The sequence below is a fragment of the Silurus meridionalis genome, chromosome 24, assembly GCF_014805685.1.
Source record: "Silurus meridionalis isolate SWU-2019-XX chromosome 24, ASM1480568v1, whole genome shotgun sequence".
NCBI classification, from domain to species: Eukaryota; Metazoa; Chordata; class Actinopteri; order Siluriformes; family Siluridae; genus Silurus; species Silurus meridionalis.
The window spans coordinates 21,085,507-21,107,432 of NC_060907.1; the positions used below are offsets into that span (position 1 = coordinate 21,085,507).

Sequence of the window (21,926 nt, forward strand, 5' to 3'; positions counted from 1 at the left end):
TGTTATAGTACTACAGTGGAGGAGGAATGCCGTCCCGCAGTCTGAGCCATGACGTGTGTGCTGTGTGTGGACAGAAGACGTTGGTGGATGTGGATGAAGAGGGTGTGATTGAGGACACGTTTCAGCTCTCCTGTAATCACGTGTACGCTACATGACCTTTATCAGAACCTGGTCCTCACCACCAGAGAACTTCCTTATTCATTATTAGATATGTTTTTGATGTTGAGATGTTCGTGGTGTTCGTGGTGTTTATGTTCATGTTGTTGTTGCTGACAGATTTCATGAGTTCTGTATTCGGGGCTGGTGCATTGTGGGTAAGAAGCAGACGTGTCCTTACTGTAATGAGAAAGTGGACCTGAAGAGGATGATGAACAACCCGTATCCTTTACCTTTAATTACTGTGAGTGTGTTTGTGTGCGAGTGTGTGTGTGTGTGCGAGTGTGTGTGTGCGTGCGCAAGTGTGTGCGTGCGCGAGTGTGTGCGTGCGCGTGTGTGTGTGTGTGTGCGTGTGTGTGTGTGTGTGTGTGTGTGTGTGTGTGTGTAAGAGACCTTGACCCTGGCCTGCAGCTGGGAGAAGACACATGTGCTGTATGGACAGCTGTTGGACTGGCTCCGGTACCTGGTGGCCTGGCAGCCCATCATCATCGCAGTTGTACATGGGATCCATTTCTCCCTGGGTCTGGAGTGATGGAGAACATCTCAGCTTCTTCATACCCTCATATACAGCAGAACACCAACACTGGAGCTCCATCTGTAAACCACCATCACCACCACCATCACTATCATCACCATCATCACCACCACCATCACCAAGCTCACCACCATCACCAAGCTCACCACCACCATCACCAAGCTCACCACCATCATCATCACCACCAGCATCACTGCCACCATCACCACCACCATCACCAAGCTCACCACCACCATCACCACCACCAGCATCACTGCCACCATCACCACCATTACCACCACCAGCATCACTGTCACCACCAACACCACCATCACCACCACCACCAAGACCATCATCACCACCATCACCACCAACACCACCATTACCACCACCAGCATCACTTTCACCACCAACACCACCATCACCACCACCACCAACACCATCATCACCACCATCACCACCAACACCACCATCACCACCATCACCACCACCAGCATCACTGCCACCATCACCACCACCCATGCACACACAGTTGTTTAACTGGAACCTTCAGTAAAACTTGTAATTATCACACACACACACACACACACACACACACACACACACACACACACACACACACACACACACACACACAGCTGCTGTTGCTGTAGAACTGAATCAGGTCTGGAGTTTGTTCATGAAGTTTGAGTATTGTGACGTTTCTCTCAGATTCTACAAGAGTGTGTCAAACGCCTTATTTAATATTTATTTATTTATACATAATAGTGTTTAAACTGTGGTGTGTGTGTGTGTGTGTGTGTGTGTGTGTGTGTGTGTGTGTGTGTGTGTGTGTTGTTTGGCTGTACACATTGTGTTGTGATTATTAGATCAGAATCACATTTTTGTGATTTAAATTTGCACTTTCATTACAGGGTGCAGAGTTTTTCTAAAATTCAGTTGCTGTTTTTTTACACACACACCACGTTACTGCACCACGGTACTGCACCACGGTACTGCACCACGGTACTGCACCACGTTACTGCACCACGATACTGAACCACGATACTGCACCACGTTACTGCACCACGATACTGCACCACGATACTGAACCACGTTACTGCACCACGATACTGCACCACGATACTGCACCACGTTACTGCACCACGATACTGCACCACGTTACTGCACCACGATACTGAACCACGTTACTGCACCACGTTACTGCACCACGATACTGAACCACGTTACTGCACCACGATACTGCACCACGATACTGCACCACGGTACTGCACCACGATACTGCACCACGATACTGCACCACGTTACTGCACCACGTTACTGCACCACGTTACTGCACCACGGTACTGCACCACGATACTGCACCACGTTACTGCACCACGGTACTGCACCACGGTACTGCACCACGTTACTGCACCACGGTACTGCACCACGGTACTGCACCACGTTACCTGAACCACAGAAGCCCAGAAAAGTTGTGACATAAAAAAAATTTAATATGTAAATGTAAACATAAACAAGGTAATGATTTGATTCACAATAGAAGATAGAAAATATCCATTGTATAAACTAAATCTAAACCATTTTATGGAGAAAATGTCATTTGGCTTTTGATGCTTCATCACGTCTTGTTGCAGGACTGTTTCCCACTGTGTAGCATCAGGTCTTCTGTCTGTATACATCTGAGAAATGAGTAGACCAGTTGCTGAGGTTTTGGGAGAGGAATGTTGTTCCATATGTGTCTGATACAGGATTCTATCTGCTTAACAGTTCTGGGTTTCCTTTGTTGTGTTTTTTATTTTATGATGCACCAAATGTTTTGAAATAGTGAAATGTCCAGACTGCAGCAGGTCAGTTCAGCACCTGGACTGTAATAGATGCAGTTAATCCTTTAGTCGGAAGGACGTGGTGATGGTTTCTATAAAGAAATAAATATTTTGATTCGTGTGACCACAGAAGAGTTTTCCACTTTGTCTCAGTACATTTTAAATGAGCTTTGAAACAGAGAGGATGGTGGTGTTTCTGGATCATGTTCACGTCTTCTTCTTTGCATGTTCCACAGTTTGCAGAAGCAGTGTTTCATAGATTGGTGAAGTTCAGCACATCTTCACTTGTGAGAGTCTCTGCCTCTCTAAGATACACTATTTATACCTCAATCATCTCACTGATCTGCTGTCCATCAACCTCATCAGTTACTGAATGTTACTAACCCTAACCCTAGTTTTATTTTAATAACATTGAATTTTTCCAGACTTTTGCTGCTCCATCACTAAACCCTAACCCTCTTACCCCTAACCCTTTAACCCCTAACCCTCTACCCCTAACCCTCTAACCCCTAACCCTCTAACCCTAACCCTCAAACCCTAACCCCTAAACCCTAACCCTCTAACCCCTAACCCTAACCCCTAACCCTCTAACCCTAACCCTCAAACCCTAACCCTAAACCCTAACCTCTACCCCTAACCCTCTAACCTCTAACCCCTAACCTCTAACCTAACCTCTAACCCTAACCCCTAACCCTAACCTCTAACCCTAACCCTCAAACCCTAACCCTAACCCCTAACCCTAACCTCAAACCCTAACCTCAAACCCTAACCTCAAACCCTAACCTCTAACCTCTAACCCCTAACCCTCTAACCCTAACCCTCAAACCCTAACCCCTAACCCTAACCTCTAACCCCTAACCCTAACCCTCTACCCCTAACCCTCTACCCCTAACCTCTAACCCCTAACCTCAAACCCTAACCCTCTAACCCCCAACCTCTAACCCTAACCTCTAACCCTAACCCTCTAACCCTAACCCCTAACCCTAACCTCTACCCCTAACCTCTAACCCTAACCTCAAACCCTAACCCCTAACCCTCTAACCCCCAACCCTAACCCCTAACCCTAACCCTAACCTCTAACCCTAACCTCTAACCCTAACCCCTAACCCTAACCCTCTAACCCCTAACCCTAACCTCTACCCCTAACCCTCTAACCCCCAACCTCTAACCCTAACCCTCAAACCCTAACCCCTAACCCTAACCTCTAACCCCTAACCCTAACCCTCTAACCCTAACCTCTAACCCTAAACCCTAACCCTCAAACCCTAAACCCCAACCTCTAACCCTAACCCTCTAACCCTAAACCCTAACCTCTAACCCTAAACCCTAACCCCTAACCCTAACCCTAAACCCTAACCCTAACCCATAACCCTAACCTCTAACCCTAACCTCTAACCCTAACCCTAACCTCTAACCCTAACCTCTAACCCTAAACCCTAACCTCTAACCCTAACCCTCAAACCCTAACCTCTAACCCTAACCCCTAAACCCAAACCCTCTAACCTCTAACCCCTAACCCCTAACCCTAACCCCTAACCCCTAACCCTAACCCTAATCCTTTAACCCTAACCTCTTACCTCTAACCCTAACCCTCTAACCTCTAACCTCTAACCCTAACCCTCTAACCCTAACCCTAAATCTAGAGCATCAAATTCAAAATGACCTGATTATTTTTTTTAAATGGCTCATCTCCTCAGTTTACACATTTGATCTGTTTTTTGTGTTCTGTTGTAAATAAAATAGTTTTATCAGATTTGTAAATTACATTCTGTTTTATTTGCATTTTACACAGAGTCCCAACATTTTGGAATTGAGGTGATTTTCTCTTACTCGGTGTGTGTGTGTGTGTGTGTGTGTGTGTGTGTGTGTGTGTGTGTGTTGTGTAATGTTTACAACACTACAGCACACAACATTACTGCACACACCATTACTGCACACAACATTACTGCACACAACATTACTGCACACAACATTACTGCACACAACATTACTGCACACACCCCTTCAGAGGCAGAAACACTAGTTTTTGATTGGTTATTCTTTTTTTTTTTTGTCATTTCTGGAATATTTCAGTTATTGAATTTTATATTCAGTTGTTATTTAAATTATACATGCAGATATTTTAATTCTGACTGTTGTTTATAATTAAATTAGGGCTGTCAATCTAATAAAATATTGATTGTTATTAGTTACTTGTTATTAATCACAATTTAATCACACATTTTTATCTGTTCTTAATGTACCTTAAAATTAATACTTTCAGGTTTTTAATTCTCTAATAAACATGAACATGGAGAAATATTGATGCTTTATGCAAATGTATGTTTATTATTAGTGAAACCAAACTCAACATAAACATGACTACATTTTCTAGAATAGTTTAAAGTAATTCTGGTGTTTTAAATCATCAGGACACCAAACAGAACTTTTTCTATGTTTCCACACGGACGGTTTTAATTGCCGGATGTTACATCATGCAGATTTTAGTGTTTGATTTGACACATCAGTAAAACAAATGTTTAATGAATAAAAATGTTACGTTGGAGTTTTTTTTTTTTTTTTTTTTTATATCTGAGTAAAGAAGCTGTGGTGAATAAATGTGTGCTGCGTTCAAGGTTTTCATTTTGCCTCTTTTATATTTATTTATTAATATTTTTAATAAAAATGGTCATACAGAAATGTTCGCTGCATCAATCGCTTTTTAATAAAATTAGTGCCGTTAAAATGAATTTGCGTTAACGTGTTATTAATGTGTTCATTTCACAGCCCCAATTATATTAAATACCAAATCATTTTCCTTTAAAGGTAATATGTTTATCATTTATCATCTCTAACACACACACACACACACACACACACAGAGAGAGCTGTCTGCATGAATAATTTAATGGTGTTCAGGATGATGTCATGACATCACGACTCCAACATCAGAAACTCTTTTGAAGATTTCTGATAAAAATAACATTTGAAAGCTTTTTTTAAGTGATTTTTTGTACAGAACATAAACATTCGGGTGAATTTTCCCCATTCCGAACATTCCTACAGTCGTTATATTTCAGTACAAGTACATCTCTACAACATTCAAACAGTCTGAAGAGAAGGTGAGGATCTTCACGTGAACGTGATGATGGGAAGCTCCAGGTGGAAACCAGGCTGATGGTGAGAAGATGGCATATGGAATAAGAGTGTATATAATATACATGGTGAGTATTTATAGCAGAAGGTGTTGCAAGGTGAGAGCACTCGACCCCTGAAGCTTTATTACGCCACCTACTGGTCAAAGAGGACACTTACACACATCCTGCAACAAATTAGAAAAGTCACTACTTCCAGTCTTTTCTTCGAAACGTTAATTGTGATAAATACATAAATATATTCTTTTTTCCCTGTTTAAATATTTAAATAAAAATAGAGGCCTGGTATTTGCTAGTAAAGTCCTAGAAGAAGGCGAGACGAGCATGTGTTCATGAGGATCTACAGTTTGAGCTCCTACATGTCCACAGACTGTTAACAACGATGACGTGCTCCAAATGTTGTAATAGTTTAGATTTGAATTATAAGTGCTGAGACATGATGACCAAGAATACTTTATTTTACGTGCAGCAGGAGTTAACGCGTGATGTTCTTGAAGAACGATGATCACATGCACAGGGCAGAATTCAGATATAACCGAGAAAGTGCAGAGAGAAAAGGACTTTTCAGCTTCGATTCCCAACACATGCTCATTGTAAAACCTCGTACAACAACAAGACGCCAAATATCCGTCTCCAAGACCCAGAAAAGCTGTGGTCACGGTATACCTCCTGAGAGTGTGTTTACCTGTGCAGCACACACACACACACACACACACACACACACACACACACACACACACACACACACACACACACACACACACACACAGGCAGATTTTCTCTTCATTTAAACACCTGGTGTACGTATCTGATTCCTGGTGAATGATTGACAGTCGAAATGACTTTAAAATTCTGTATTTTTACGCTTTGGTGATAGACAACGATGTTTTTAAAGGGTCAAACATTGAGGTCACTGAACCTACACTACACTACAGGTAAGAAATAAAATCCACCATGAGAACAAGGTGAAAGGATTCCTGCAGCTAACCTGCAGAACCTGGAAGTTAAATGTGACCACACCTTCACTGGAGGAGCCTCAGAAATCCCAAACATTCGCCTGACATTAATTATGCATCGAGTCATTCAGCAGAAGCAGTTAGCAGGAGGAGGGAAAGCGTGATGGATCTGCAGCAGGACAGCAGGTGATAATTGTGAGGGTGAGAATCACTGCAGGTAACGGTACACCTTAAAACAGTGATTCCCCGAGTCAGCCACCACCACGTGGCCGTCGGAGGTCAGGGCGAGACCCTGCGGCCCGTACAGAGGATCCGCCGCCGTGTTGATGTAGGACAGGAACGAACCGCTTCCATCGAACACCTGCCACAACACAGGAGACCAGTCCACACCATATCACGTTTCTACTCACAGATGAAAACACACCTGTAGCAGGTACTCATTATATTTCCTAGCTTGCTCCTGATTCCGCGAGTGTAATACCTGAATGCGACTGTTCCCCCAGTCAGCTACGATGATGTTCCCGTTAACGTCCACTGCCACACCTGTAGGAGCGTTGAACTGACCGTTACCTTCACCATTCGAGCCGAATTTAAGCAGGAACTCACCTTCAGCACTGAACACCTGAAAATAAGAGCAGAGAAGATCTAGTACAGTGAAGGAAAAATTAAATCCTGGATGATCTCACAGAGCTGCAGAACTCAGTTAAGGATTCTGAGAGCAGGGTTCATTCAGATCCCAAGATCTTAATATGTGAACTTTATAAAAGGGGAAAGATAGAGAGAGAGATGAGGAGGAACTACAGCAGAAACTCGCTTCACCAACCTTCCACATGAATCATAGCGAGAACATTGAGGTCACTCACACCACTCTGCTGCTGATGTTCTCATTACAGCACAGTTTCAGGGCAGAAATCTTACCTTGACTGAATGATTATGAAAGTCAGTGACGATTATTTCATTATTATTGTTGACTGCAGCGAAATGTGGCCCTGGAAACACACAGAGTGTAAAATCAGATGCAGAATTATTGGCACCCTATCTGACTTGGTGTATTAGTGTGTGCATGATGATGGACTGGCATCACACTGAGGCAGAGTGTAGTCCAACATCACAGTGTTCCTGAGATCCAGCACCCAGATCAAGATAAAGCTCTTACTGAAGATGGTTGTATGAGGTACAGATCTTTACCAAAGGTGCCAATACTTCTGGAGTTTACTCACAAATCTATTCATTTTATTTTATTTAATTGAATTTTTTTATCATGAACTTTACTGCCATAAAGTGACTTTATAGAAAGACAACATGATGGAGGAACTTGAGAAGAAGCAGACAGAAGGGAAACTCCTCCTACTCCTGGTCTGATGGTGAGATATGAAGTTCAGATCTTTGATCATGCTCTTCCTCTCTGTGCAAAACAGAGTGATGTGGATTTTCTTACCTGCAAACTGTTTGTCACCGTTCCCTCTGCTGCCAAACTTGGTTACGAGTTTCCCACTTGGCTGGAAGATGAACACCATGCAGGCCTTGTTGTCCACAACGATAACGTGACCATTCTGATCCACAGACACACCCTTCGGACCCATCAGCCTACCAGCGCCCAGCTTAGCCTACAGAGCAGAAAGATCCAGCAACAGATATCAGCAGAGTCTCCTTAACCTTTCTTCCATCTTTGGATTGAATTCAACAAAACAGAAGTGATGTGCAGTAAGATCTCTCCCATGATGCACCATCACTGTTCTCTGCACAGACCATGCTGCTCTCACACTATCATCCAGAAGATTGCTCCGACAGATCCGAGCACATAACGTCCACCAGTCTACAGAATCTCCTCATGATCCAGTCTTAAGTTACCTCCTGCTTCTTACAGACTTCAGAACTCCACACAACTGCTCACAAAGGCCGTGTCCACACTGCTACGTTTTTATTTGAAAGTGCATATTTTTCTCTTCTTTTTGGCCGTTCATCCACAAAGTGAGGAAAAACGGAGAAAGTGATGTTTTAGCGCCACAGTGTGGACTGTGTGTGAAAGCGCAGGCTTTCGGAAAAACAATGCAGGATTATTTGTTGCCGCAACATTAAAAAGAGCTGGAAAGAAAATAAACGGAAAGTGGAAATGATGCGGGTCTTACATTTTGCACATGTTCAGTACAGGGACATAAACGTTTTCAGACCTTTCAGTGTGGATGAGCAACTTTTGGGAAACGATTGAAAACAAAAGTGTGGACGTAGCGCGTTTTTTAAATGAAAACACTGCTATTAAATTTATCTGGATTTGTGTAGATGTAGATCACGTGTGCTCCACCATCGACCTCATTCCAGACGTACACACCTAAACTTCACTCCTTCAGTCTGTTAGATGTAAGCATGTACTAAAGTGTCCTACCTGAGCTAAATCAGGTGTGTCAGGAGGTTCAGGAGGACAGGAGGTTCTCCTTGACCAGCACAAGAACCTGTTTCTTACACTGAACTGTAGTTGCAGTGCAGTGGTAGATAAGAGCACTCACCTTGTATTTGCCGTCACTGGAGAAGATGCTAACCCACTTGTTATCATAGTCAGCAATGATAATGTCACCATTGGGATGCACAGCGACTCCAGTGGGTCTCTGCAGCTGCCCTGGAGAACGACCACGAACTCCAAACCGGCTCAGAAACTCTCCCTCATTGGAGAAGATCTGGACAATCAAACAGACAATAAATACATCAAGCGTTTCTTTTATCTGAAACTTTAGTGTAATTTGCCCCTAAGCAGTTCAGTAGCTCCAGCCTTGCGCACATGAGCAGTACGGCTACATGCTCACACTTTGCCAGAAATTTCCAAATATCAAAGCCCAACCTTGTGAGATGATTAAAGTGAGTAATCACCTGAACACACTGATTATTACTGTCTGCAATCAGGATACTTCCTGCTGAGGCAGCGACACCCTGGAGATTTGTAAATTCCCCTTTATTTCTTCCTTTTGTTCCTGTGGAATAAATAAATGTATAAATAAATGAATGATTATTTATTATTTATTCTTATTATTTATTATTTATTCTCTTCATCCCTGAGAAGAGATTCTGGAGTTGTTGAAGCCACAGGTATATAAGCGAGTGTGACTCGTGACATTAATGTAATGATTGAAAAATAAAACCCTGTTGCAATAGAAACTGTGATTAGTAGTTTTTCCTGAGGACTCCAGCATCAACAAGGTCTAAATCTGGGAATCGTTCTGCTCACCGATTCTGAAGATAAGATCGTCTTCGATGGCATTTACTTTTTTCTTGGGTGTGCTGAACAAGCTCCCCCCTCTCCGCACCCCTTTTTGTCGACTCCTGCTCCCCGGGGACTTGGCGCTCCGTCTCCTCGCACCGCCCTCACTGGAGCCCGTGGAGGCAGCGTTGGCTCCGGACGTGGTAGTGGGAGAATCGTCTGGAGAATTGGTGACCTTCAGCTGAAAGGGGCTTCCCTTGATGTGTTGATCGTAGAGTCTCAGTGCCAGACTAAAGTCGCCCTCCTTGTGCAATGTGTAAAGGAACTCATAGGTGCCGTTCTTATGGTCCAAAACCTCCCCATCCATGACACTGCCATCAGGAGTGAAGACTTCTCCCGAGATGGCCGCATTGCCTGACTTACACAAGCCTCCTGACTTGTCTCTGGTGGTTATGATGATGGACGTTGGCTGACCTACAATGCATTGCTCCAGACCATCTCCCGAAGCCTCAGTCTGGCTGGCCACGGCATTGGTGGTGATAATGGCGCCCAAGTTGTGGATGGATTTGCGTAGACCCTCTACTTCCATCATGAGCTCCAACTGATCGTTCTCCTCAGGTTGGAGGGGAAGGCCCTGGCTGGACAGCTCACTCAATCGCTCTCCAAAGTCTTTATGAGTCTGCAGAACAACAGCCTCAGTTGCCCCATCCAACGCTTCTCCCATCTGACTGCAGCTGTTGCTGATTTCAGCCTCCTCTTTCAGCAGGGTGTCTAACTGATTCTGAAGAACCTAAAACACAAACACAAACCTTCTGTTTCAGAACAACTGCAATTAATCAACATCAATTCTATCATTTACCCATAAAGGTCCTCTGATTGGACAAACTTTAGTAATCACAGTAGAATGTGTTTCTGAAAGAATGAACATCTCACACCTTCTGCTTTAATCCATAGGTGACCTCTAACTCCATGAGCAGGACACTCTTACGTGTGTCCAGGGTCTTGTGCAACTCACTGAAGGAGAAATGAATGTTTTCCTCAATAGAGTTCTTCTGAGTGCTCAGCTGATGCAGGATGTCCTTCAGTGACTGTAAAGCTTCTCTGATCTGAGGAAGCCTGGGAGATAATCAACCAATCAAAGACAATCAAACAACTCCCACCATCCATACAGTAGAGAAGGTCAGATGTCACTGGCATATAGTTTGGATTAAGTATTTGTTTGAAATGTTAGAAACTGTGTGTGAACAGGAAATTCCTATCATCTACATCAGCATTCAAAATCTGAAAATGAAAATCTGTTCCAATAATATTTGGTTGATCATGGACTCCTCTTCACAACAACTTGAACACTATGTTCAGCCAAAACCCAACATTGCTTCTCACTATGTGACCACCATCATCATCACCGTGAAGCATAGAGGTGGCAACATCATGATGTGAGGACGCAATGGTAAGTTAATGTCTACAGCAAGATGGATAGAACTTTAAAATCTGTTCCAGTCAGAGACCTGAGACCGGTGGACAGAGCTTCATCTTCAAACATCTACACTGGAGATCAAAATTAAGGAACAATTTATAAACAATTGAACAATTCAGAAATAATGTGATCTTCACTGCTCAACAGTTGAAGGAGTTTTTGTTCTGTCTATACCATGCTACCAGAACACCTTTTCCACAAAATAACTAAGGCATTTAAAAAAAAAACATTATTTAGCAGAAAACACACTGATCAAAATTAGAGAACACTTTCAGATTCCTCCCAGTTATTGGTGTTAATCTGGTACCTGGTGCTAATTTCCTTGATTATCTGTAAACCCCTATTTAACTGGCAGCCTAACTTCCAGTTTCACTGACTCTGCAAGATGGTGGGCCGTTCTAAAGTGACTGAAAGCCTCCGGCAGCAGGTTGTCCAGATGAAGGCCAAAGGGACGACCCTATCAGCCATAGCAAGACAAGTTGGTCGTTCCAAATCTGTGATTTCAAGAATATTGAAATCTTTACAACGTCACAAACTCATTCAAGTCCACCAAGAAGGCTGGTCGTCCACGGAAGACAAATACAATAGTGGACAGGATACTGCGGAGGATCTCAATGAACAGGGTAAAGATCTGTCTCGTCATACAGTGTCTCGACGTTTAAGAGCATTAGGACTGAAAGCCACTCTGCAGTGACCAAACCTCTCATTAGCAGAAAGAATAAAAAGGCTAGACTAAGCATGTTGTGTGGACAGTGGAGAACTGGTCCGAAGTTCACTTCAGTGATGAAAGCAAGTTTAATTTATTTGGGTTCGATGGGAAACATTATGTTCGGTGACAAACTGGAGAAAGACTGAACCCAAAGTGTGTAAAGAAGTCAGTGAAAAGTGAACCTCTGGAAAATCCTTGGTGACAAAGTTATGGCCAAGAAACCCACTGCAGTCACCGAACTGTGGAGGAGACTGGAAGAAGAGTGGACCAAAATCACACCAGAGCAGTGTGAGAGACTCGTGCTGTCCTGTGGCTGCAGATGTGCTGAAGTCATTCAGAGCAGAGGCCTGGACACTTCCTACTAATTGCTGACTGTTGTAACCTTCAGAACATTTTGTTGTAATCTTTTTTCATGCTACAGTCATTGTTGTTCTCTAATTATGATCAGTGTGTTTTCTGCAAAATAATGTTTTTTTTTTAAATGCCTTAGTTATTTTGTGGAAAAGGTGTTCTGGTAGCATGGTATAGACAGGACAAAAACTCCTTCAACTGCTGAGCAGTGAAGATCACATTATTTCAGAAATGTTCAACTGTTTATAAATTGTTCTCTAATTTTGATCGCCAGTGTATATTTGCCAAAGTCACATGAAGAGCTTCAACACCAAAATGTGTTGGAATGGACTGATTGAAACCCAGGCCTTTATCTGACCACAATCTATGACAAGAGTGAATCTACTAAAAGACCAAAAGTATGTGCCCCCCTGACCATCACACACACCATGAGTTTCGACTCCAAATCGTGTATAGAACATTTCTGTAATATCACGTTTGTTCTTCTGAAGTTCGGAGTGGTAGAACCTGAGTGTCCTGCACAGTAAGAAAACCCTTGTGTAGGATCTGGAGTTGTACCTGTTCTGAGCTGCATTCACACTTTCATGTAATGCTGTTCGCTGCTGATCCACAATTTTTTCCAGTGAATCTGTCCGATGAGCTGCATGTTCTTCAACAATACACTCCTCACACACTGCACTCTCACAGGCCAGGCAATAAAGTGCTACCACCTGAAATATAGATTAAAAATAGGGAAATTATATTAATAACGTTTACAGTTTTGTATGTGTGTGTGTGTGTGTGTGTGTGTGTGTGTGTGTGTGTGTGTGTGTGTGTGGGAATCTGTTTGAGGACACACTGATGTTCTGACTGAATGGAGACCACGCTGTCTGAGCTCTAAATCTAGGGCAGAAATATTGGAGTCACAGGAGACATTAGACATCAAAACCCGATTCGTTGATTTTGAACGAGTCTTTAACGTGACTCAGAAGAACGAGTCGTCTTAAAGAGTGATTTCTTTATTTTCTACTGGACTGCACGAGCAAAGCATCGCAAACTCTCCCGTAGGTTCTGTACAGGAAACTGATTTCAGTAGTTCATCTCTCGACTCTCCACGTGAATCTTTTATCACGTGACTCCCACAGACATGATGCAGTTTTATATAAAAATAAATATGAATGGAACTGAAGGTGAAGGTGGTGTATGTAGACGTGTTGAGTATCTGATTATTGATGATGTAATGTAACTTTTATTTCTGATTATAGAAAAGAAATTAAATAAATTCCCTACTTTTCCTTTATGTTGAGTGCAAACTGTTTCTTTGCCAGGAAAAGCCTCCAGAACGGTACATTCCTCACTGCTGCTGTCCGGAGAACCTTGCTGTGCCTCCATGTGGTTTGGAGGAAGAACGAGTACAGACGATCGCGCAGACGAGTGCAGATTAGTGCAGACGAGCACAGACTGAGAACAGAACCATGAAGCAGTGAAGATAAATGATGTGTGTGAGGTGATGTGAAAAAAAGTCATCAGTTTTTCAGCTGAAGAACATAAGAGACCAAACATCTGAGTTCATTTCTTCTCAAAACTGTACAGAAATAAAAACTCTGTGAGTGATGAATCAGGAAACCCCTCAGACGAGCAGAAAAAAGTCACAAACAGCCAAAACCACAATCACAGGGTATCAGAGAATGTGACTGGTTGTGATTATTGAGTGGGCGGAGCATATGATCTCTCTCCTGTCAATCACAGTGACACTAGCCAATCATGTGCTTCTGTAAGTTCATGTAGAAGAGGGTAGATAGTGCTTTCCTCTTTGTGTGTTAGCATCAGATCAGAAAGTGTCTATGTGATGTGCATCACGTTTCACAGGAAGTTAGCCTGTTAGCCTCCTGTTAGCCCTCTGTTAGCCTGTTAGCACGGTGGCTAGCCACTGTATCTGAGACTGACCAAGAACAACTAACAACACAACAACTGCAGGAAATGTAAGTCCGAGACGTTTCTTACCGTTATTTTGAACTCCTCTGTGTGTGTGTGTGTGTGTGTGTGTGTGTGTGTGTGTGTGTGTGTGTGTGTGTGTGTTTTACTCTAATGTGGCCTGTACAGTTTATCTGATCCACTGAAGACACAGACTTTTGTAGGCCAAATATAATCTCCCTTCATCTTACACTCGGCCCTGTGGAGGATACACACACACACACACACACACACACACACACACACACACACACACACACACACAGATATATAAACTCTATTGCACTGATTACATCATTTTAAAGATAAAACCATTAGATTATGAAAAATCTCAGAAAAATCTGTGAAAATGATTAAACGTAATAAAATAATTAAACAGAAGAACCAACAAGCTACAAAAACCCACACATTATAATCTTCAGGTCCTATAGAGCTCCAGAGTTCCTGGTGTAACGTTCATGAGAAGTCAGAGCAGCTGGAGGAATGTTCTGACTGGAACTCATTGAAGTTTAGTGTTCGTGTGTCTGGACCAGATTTCCTGGTGGTGATGCAGTTATTTCTTAGAAGAAAGAAGATATTGCTACTAAATGAAGTATATTGAAAATATTTTTCTATCTAAGTTCATGTTTCCATGAGGTTCCCCAGAGTAGATGTTAAGATCATGTGGGAGCTCAGCAGCTTCATCTCTCAGCATCTGTGTTTAAGTGGAACCTAATCCTATCTTTCTTCTCCTCATCCAGATGCTTCTGAGATGCTTTTCTGCGCATTATGTGTGTAAAGAGTGGTGTGTCCTTCTTTAGTCAGCTCTAGTCCTCTTCTTCTCACGGATAATGTGTTTCCACCTGGACATCACCATGTCACACCTTGTTTCAACAACAAGCAGAAGATCTCATCAGTTTCCTCTCCTGTCCACAAAGAACAGGAATCTGGGCACCACTGTGGTGTGCAGGTGCTTCAGCTGATCAAAGCGTCTGAGATAATGAACTGATACTGATACTTTTTTACTGAACACGTTTCTTATAGGTTTCTGAGAATGTGGAGTGGAGATATCAGTGATGATGAGGAAGATGATGATGATGATGATGATGATGATGATAAATCACATTAAGGGCTGAGGTAGGATCTGCACTTGGCATGAGCAGATGGAGCATTAGCATTGTAGCTACATGCTAGTCAGAGTAGCATAAAGAGAGAAAGTCCAGTAGCGTCACTGCTGAGAGTCTGAGATCCATCACACAGCTGGAGATGATCAGTGAAGATGCTCAGATTGATCAACATTCTATACAGCTGTGGGTTTATTCAGGGAGTGTGAGATACCAACATGCATCATATCAGTGTTCATGCAGAAAGCAGAAAGTGTGAATCAGCTGCAGGAAAACCAGGTTTTAACGAGTAGCACATCCCTGCAGGATGTGTGCACATGGGAGCCTCCATCTGCATTTCCTCCTCTTACACCTGCTTCATCTTCTCTCCAGCATCTCCTCCATTTATACCTATCTTATCTCCTCTCAACCATCTCCACCATCTCCTCCCATCTTCACCTACTTCAGTTCCTCTCCTCCATCTCCTCCCTGATCATCACTCGTTCCTGTTTCTTGCTTCCAGGGCAACATGGTAGCACAGATGCTGCTGCTTGCACAGACTGCCTCTATCCCTCACTCGTGTGTGTAAGAGAGAAACAGAGTGAGAGAGAGAGATGGAGTGAGAGATCCTTACCTTTTCTCCATAGCTGTTTTAGATCACAGATGTACAGTGGATGATGTCGAGTGCTGCCGCTTTATCCCTCACACACACTCCCATTTCACTCATAGTCAGGGTGGAGGCCTGTTTTCCTCCCTCCCTCTCCCCCTCTCTCTCTCTCTCTCTCTCTCTCTCTCTCTCTCTCTCTCTCTCTCTCTCTCTCTCTCTCTCTCTCTCTCTCCCCCCACCCTCTCCCTATCTGTCTCTCTCTCTCTCTCTCTCTCTCTCTCTCTCTCTCTCCTCTCTCTCTCTCTCTCTCTCTCTCTCTCTCTCTCTCTCGCTCTCTCCCCCCACCCTCTCCTATCTGTCTCTCTCTCTCTCTCTCTCTCTCTCCCCCCACCCTCTCCTATCTGTCTCTCTCTCTCTCCCCTTCCTCCCTCTCCTCCTCCTCCACCTCTCCCTCGTATGCACTACAGTGACACAGGCAGATCACACTCTCAGAGACACCACCAGGCTGGCAGTGGGAGGAGCCTGTCTCCAGGATACAACTCAGCACCCAATCACAGCGCAGAGATTCCAGACATTGGTTGTGCTGTGTGTGTGTGTGTGTGTGTGTGTGTGTGTGTGTGTGTGTGTGTGTTCTCTCTGTCTAGCTTAAGCATTTCTACTGCTGCCTGTCGCTTGTCTCTCTCTCTCTCTCTCTCTCTCACACACACACAAGAGCTGAGCAGTGAGTCTCAGAACCTCGTTCTGAGCTCGTACAGTACTGAGACATTATCACATGGTCTCCCTGATTTTAGTCATGAACATAGAAAATGATAAAGCAGGTGTAGATGCCCTCACACAGAGGCACCAGGGCAGATATTCAGTACAGACTGTTATGTGTCTTTTCCTGTGAGGGACAGAGACGTCACCACCACAGGACAATACACAAAGCACACACTCACTGCAACATGTCATGATACGGACCAGAACCGGGTCAGTTCTTCTGATATATACTGGAAGAGAACATTTCCATTTCCACTTTAATTCCTAATTTAACTCCTGATTTTTCTCCTGATTTTGTTCTAGATCTATCTCCTGGTTAATTATTTACACTCACAACTGTGACTTTGTAAATTAGTGTGAAAATGGACTTTTAATAAAAGTGTGTAAAACATAAACAGAGGATCAGTTACACGAACTACTTCCTGGACTTGCTCTGCTCCGTGGCTCCACACCTCCCTGAGCTGGAGTCTGGAGAGAAACTCATTCAGAAGCAGTTATAAATACACTCTCATATACAGGTCCCCTGGGGGTCTAGTGGTTAGGCACGGGTTCTATCCCCGTTCAGGGAACCAACCCCAGCCACTCACAGTGCCGGTCCCAAGCCCGGATAAATGGGGAGGGTTGCGTTAGGAAGGACATCCAGCGTAAAATCATGTGCCAAATTAAACATGCGGATGATTCGCTGTGGCGCCCCCTAATGCGAGAAGCCATAAGAAAGTTCATACAGGTTAATTACGATGTAATATAAACCTGCAGCCACAAGATGGCAGAACGTCCTAAGAAGACCCAGAGTTGTGTCTGGATCGGATTTGATTAGATATCCTGAGCACTGATCTGTGGTACAGCTGCTGTAGAGAACATGTACAATAACATTTATTACTCTCAGACTGATGTTCTTCACACCGTCATGTGATTACAGATAATAAACATTTCATTGACACAAAGAGTTTCACTGATGTCATGCTAATGATTTCACCTACAGCTTTACTTCTTGGCCTGTTCACTCCCTGTACACTCCCTGTTCACTCCCTGTACACTCCCTGTTCACTCCCAATACACTCCCTGTTCACTTCCTGTACACACCCTGTTCACTCCCTGTACACTCCCTGTTCACTCTCTGTTCACTCCCTGTACACACCCTGTTCACTCCATGTACATTCCCTGTTCACTCCCTGCACACTCCCTGTACACTCCCTGTACACACCCTGTTCACTCCCTGTTCACTCCATGTACATTCCATGTTCACTCCCTGTACACTCCCTGTACACTCCCTGTTCACTCACTGTACACTCCCTGTACACTCCCTGTTCACTTCCTGTACATACCCTGTTCACTCCCTGTACACACCCTGTACACGCACTGTTCACTCCCTGTACACTCCCTGTACACTCCCTGTACACACCCTGTACACACCCTGTTCACTCCCTGTACACTCCCTGTTCACTCCATGTACACACCCTGTTCACTTCATGTTCTCTCCCTGTACACTCCCTGTTCACTCCCTGTACATTCCCTGTTCACTCCCTGTACATTCCCTGTTCACTCCATGTTCTCTCCCTGTACACTCCCTGTACACTCCCTGTACACACCCTGTTCACTCCCTGTACATTCCCTGTACACTCCCTGTTCACTCCATGTTCTCTCCCTGTTCACTCCCTGTTCACTCCCTGTACATTCCCTGTACACTCCCTGTTCACTCCATGTTCTCTCCCTGTTCACTCCCTGTTCACTCCCTGTACATTCCCTGTACACTCCCTGTACACTCCCTGTTCACTCCATGTTCACTCCCTGTTCACTCCATGTACACTCCCTGTTCACTCCCTGTACATTCCCTGTACACTCCCTGTTCACTCCATGTTCACTCCCTGTACACTCCCTGTACAATCCCTGTTCACTCCATGTACACTCCCTGTTCACTCCCTGTTCACTCCATGTTCTCTCCCTGTACACTCCCTGTTCACTCCATGTACACTCCCTGTTCACTCCCTGTACATTCCATGTACACTCCATGTACACTCCATGTACACTCCCTGTTCACTCCCTGTACATTCCCTGTACACTCCCTGTACACTCCCTGTTCACTCCCTGTACATTCCCTGTACATTCCCTGTACACTCCCTGTACACTCCCTGTTCACTCCCTGTTCACTCCATGTTCACTCCCTGTACACTCCCTGTACAGTTCCCTCTCTCCTTAAAACACTTTAATTCAGTGTGCAGAATATGGGATTTTACACTTGGAAGCATTTCTGCAACAATTTAGATGTAGTGGTCCTCATTCAAGATGAGTTCATCATCATCATCATCATCATCATCATCATCATCAACCAATACATGCATCAAGCTTCATCATTCATCTTTATTTTCATATTATAATACATTGCTTTAATATTGTAAAGTCAATGTCTTTGACAGAAAATAAGAAAAATAATAAGTGTAATGTGAGCAGTTATGAGCAGTTATAAGCAATTATAAGCAGTTATGAGCAGTTATAAGCCGCTATGAGCAGCTATCTTCTTTTACAGGTGTTTGGGCTGTTTGCTGCTTTCTGACACAGAAAGTAGAGCTCAGTGTTGCACCTGGCGTCATTCCACAGAACTTCATCTGAAGAATAAATCAGAACTTTAAAGAAACAATTCAGAAAAAAAATCTGTTTACAGATATCCAGAATCCCACCGGCACTCTGAGATCTTCATTATATGTAGAATAATATAAGAAATGTTCATGTGATCACCTCCATAGTTCATCTCCACGCAGTGTTCATATCCTCCATAGTGACTTGGTTCTCCAGAATGCCACGCCATGAAATCAAACACAGAGCCATCGCTCCACAGCCAGGTCGACTCCTGGAGCACGCACACACACACACACACACACACACACACACACACACACACACACACACACACACACACACATGTGAGGACCATATTACATCTACAACACCTCCCTCTACTTTCTGATTATAATCTCATCAGTGTTCAGATTTGATATTTTGTATACAAGAAGGAAGAAACCTGGAGAGGAACCTGACTGGAATAAAACTTGGCCCCATGTAATGTAATTAAATCTCTTGGGTGAAGACACGCAGCAGTGAGAGTGTTCATGGATGAAGGAGATGAGCACTACATATATATATATATATATATATATATATATATATATATATATTAGTTATTATCTATAATTATCTTGTAGAGAAGAAGGTGATGGTGGCTACCATCACTGCATCCTGAGCTCCGATCCAGGTGCGATGGTATTTGCCGGAGATCTTTCCCATTCTCTTCAGTTGATATTGCGTTTGATTGCTGTGCACAGATGCGAGGTTTCCTCCTAACTGCTGGCAATATTTCTAATAGGAGATAAAAGAAAACATCTGGAATAAATATATAAATATAAATAAATATAATTCTTGGTGTTCATCATAAAACTCTAAGATCACCTCAGCTTCTATCCACGGCTTTGCTTCCGTTATGTATCTATAACACTTTCTCCCAAAGCCTTTCCAACCACCAGTGCATTTTGATTCAACTGGTTAAAAAAAAAACAATAGTCATAATAAAAATAATTAATAATAATAATAATAATAATAATAATAATGAGTGGTGTTATGGGACTCACCTGCTGCTTCACAGGTGCTGAGCTGCAGTGTGATCAGAATAATCAGAACAAAAACCAAAACAATCTTCATTCTTATTGTGTCTAAAACCTTGAGGACGGAAATAACAGAGGAGTGAAGATGATCTGTTTTCAGTCTGTAACAGAAAAACTCGTGTAGAAAATATTAAATATCCTACCAGGATTATTCTGCAGTGTCGTTTCGGTTCTCCACACACACACACACAGTGAGATCAGGGTGAAGACCATTCAGGCTTTTATACTCAGCATCAGCATCAGATATATTTATAGTGAAGCAGGACACCAATGAGGAGACGTTTCACACCGCCGAGGCTATATTGGGTAAAATTATTCCTCTATCAGACCTTCAACTGCTGACACGATGTTTTTAACTTCCTCTGTGTGGCTAATTTCCTTCTCAATGCTAACACACACACACACACACAAACACACACACACACAAATACATACATACACAAACACACACACACACACAAATACATACATACACAAACACACACACACACACACAATACATACATACACACACACAAATACATACATACAAACACACACACACACACAAACACACACACACAAATACATATACACAAACACACACACACACAAATACATACATACACACACACAAATACATACAAACACACACACACACACAAATACATACATACACAAATACACACACAAATACATACACACATACACACACACACACACAAATACATACATACACACACACACACACACACACACACACACACAAATACATACAAACACACACATACACACACACACACACACACAAATACATACAAACACACACATACACACACACACACACAAATACATACATACATACACAAACACACATACAAACACACACACACACACACAAATACATACATACACAAATACATACATACATACACAAACACACATACATACACACACAAATACACATACACAAACACACACACCACACAAATACATACATACACACACACACACACACACACACAAATACATACAAACACACACATACACACACACACACAAATACATACATACACAAACACACATACACAAATACATACATACACACACACATACACACACACACACAAATACATACATACACAAACACACACACACACACACAAATACACACACACACATACATACATACAAACACACACACAAATACATACATACACAAACACACACACACACACACAAATACATACATACACACACACACACACACACACACACACACACACACACACACACACACACACACACACACACACACACACATACATACACACACACAAATACATACATACACACATGCACACACACACACACAAATACATACATACACAAACACACACACACAAATACATACATACACAAACACACACACACAAATACATACAAACACACACACACAAATACATACATACACAAACACACACACACACACAATACATACATACATACACAAATACATATATATACAAACACACACACACAAATACATACAAACACACACATACACACACACATAATAT

The 21,926-nt window shown here is 42.9% G+C and overlaps 3 protein-coding genes and 1 long non-coding RNA gene across 7 annotated transcripts in view; 2 read left to right on the forward strand and 2 right to left on the reverse strand.

Annotated features, from left to right (window-relative positions):
* The window catches only part of rnf175 (ring finger protein 175), a 7,192-nt gene extending 6,314 nt beyond the window's left edge, over nt 1-878 (forward strand). For all 4 annotated transcript variants that reach the window (XM_046837624.1, XM_046837627.1, XM_046837625.1 and 1 more), the window contains exons 7-9: nt 9-142; nt 277-378; nt 568-878. In XM_046837624.1, coding sequence (XP_046693580.1) covers nt 9-142; nt 277-378; nt 568-688 — 357 coding nt within the window. In that variant the 3' untranslated portion in view covers nt 689-878. The remainder of the gene's footprint in view (nt 1-8; nt 143-276; nt 379-567) is intronic.
* A 5,192-nt stretch (nt 879-6,070) lies between these two features.
* On the reverse strand, nt 6,071-16,158 carry trim2b (tripartite motif containing 2b). Its single transcript, XM_046837410.1, has 12 exons — nt 15,983-16,158; nt 14,297-14,465; nt 13,583-13,753; nt 12,872-13,023; nt 10,712-10,892; nt 9,804-10,566; nt 9,449-9,549; nt 9,091-9,258; nt 8,025-8,193; nt 7,505-7,575; nt 7,068-7,208; nt 6,071-6,947 (listed from the first exon to the last, which is right to left on the reverse strand). Exons 3-12 carry the CDS (start codon nt 13,682-13,684, stop codon nt 6,795-6,797), a joined length of 2,001 nt encoding a protein of 666 aa, XP_046693366.1. The 5' UTR covers nt 13,685-13,753; nt 14,297-14,465; nt 15,983-16,158; the 3' UTR covers nt 6,071-6,794.
* LOC124377981 lies at nt 13,760-15,281 on the forward strand. Its single transcript, XR_006924134.1, has 3 exons — nt 13,760-14,274; nt 14,689-14,858; nt 15,007-15,281. It is a non-coding gene; the product is annotated as an uncharacterized LOC124377981 (long non-coding RNA).
* Nucleotides 16,159-19,052: 2,894 nt separating the features above from the next.
* On the reverse strand, nt 19,053-20,666 carry si:dkeyp-75b4.10 (ladderlectin). The gene is made up of 6 exons (XM_046837412.1): nt 20,511-20,666; nt 20,335-20,422; nt 20,156-20,244; nt 19,934-20,065; nt 19,448-19,559; nt 19,053-19,317 (listed from the first exon to the last, which is right to left on the reverse strand). The coding sequence occupies exons 2-6, from the start codon at nt 20,402-20,404 to the stop codon at nt 19,223-19,225; spliced, it is 498 nt and encodes a 165-aa protein (XP_046693368.1). The 5' UTR covers nt 20,405-20,422; nt 20,511-20,666; the 3' UTR covers nt 19,053-19,222.
* Between the last annotated feature and the right edge of the window lie 1,260 nt (nt 20,667-21,926).

What these genes read in the sequence shown, in the direction of transcription:
- trim2b (XM_046837410.1), bottom strand. Translation starts at nt 13,684, where the DNA reads ATGGAGGCACAGCAAGGTTCTCCGGACAGCAGCAGTGAGGAATGTACC. An exon ending in CGGTGACAAACAGTTTGCAG is followed by an intron (nt 7,576 to 8,024) that starts GTAAGAAAATCC and finishes GTGTGTTTCCAG; the next exon opens with GGCCACATTTCGCTGCAGTC. An exon ending in TTCATAATCATTCAGTCAAG is followed by an intron (nt 7,209 to 7,504) that starts GTAAGATTTCTG and finishes TCTTATTTTCAG; the next exon opens with GTGTTCAGTGCTGAAGGTGA.
- si:dkeyp-75b4.10 (XM_046837412.1), bottom strand. Translation starts at nt 20,404, where the DNA reads ATGAAGATTGTTTTGGTTTTTGTTCTGATTATTCTGATCACACTGCAG. An exon ending in CAGCACCTGTGAAGCAGCAG is followed by an intron (nt 20,245 to 20,334) that starts GTGAGTCCCATA and finishes TTTTTTAACCAG; the next exon opens with TTGAATCAAAATGCACTGGT. An exon ending in CGTGGAGATGAACTATGGAG is followed by an intron (nt 19,318 to 19,447) that starts GTGATCACATGA and finishes TTTATTCTTCAG; the next exon opens with ATGAAGTTCTGTGGAATGAC.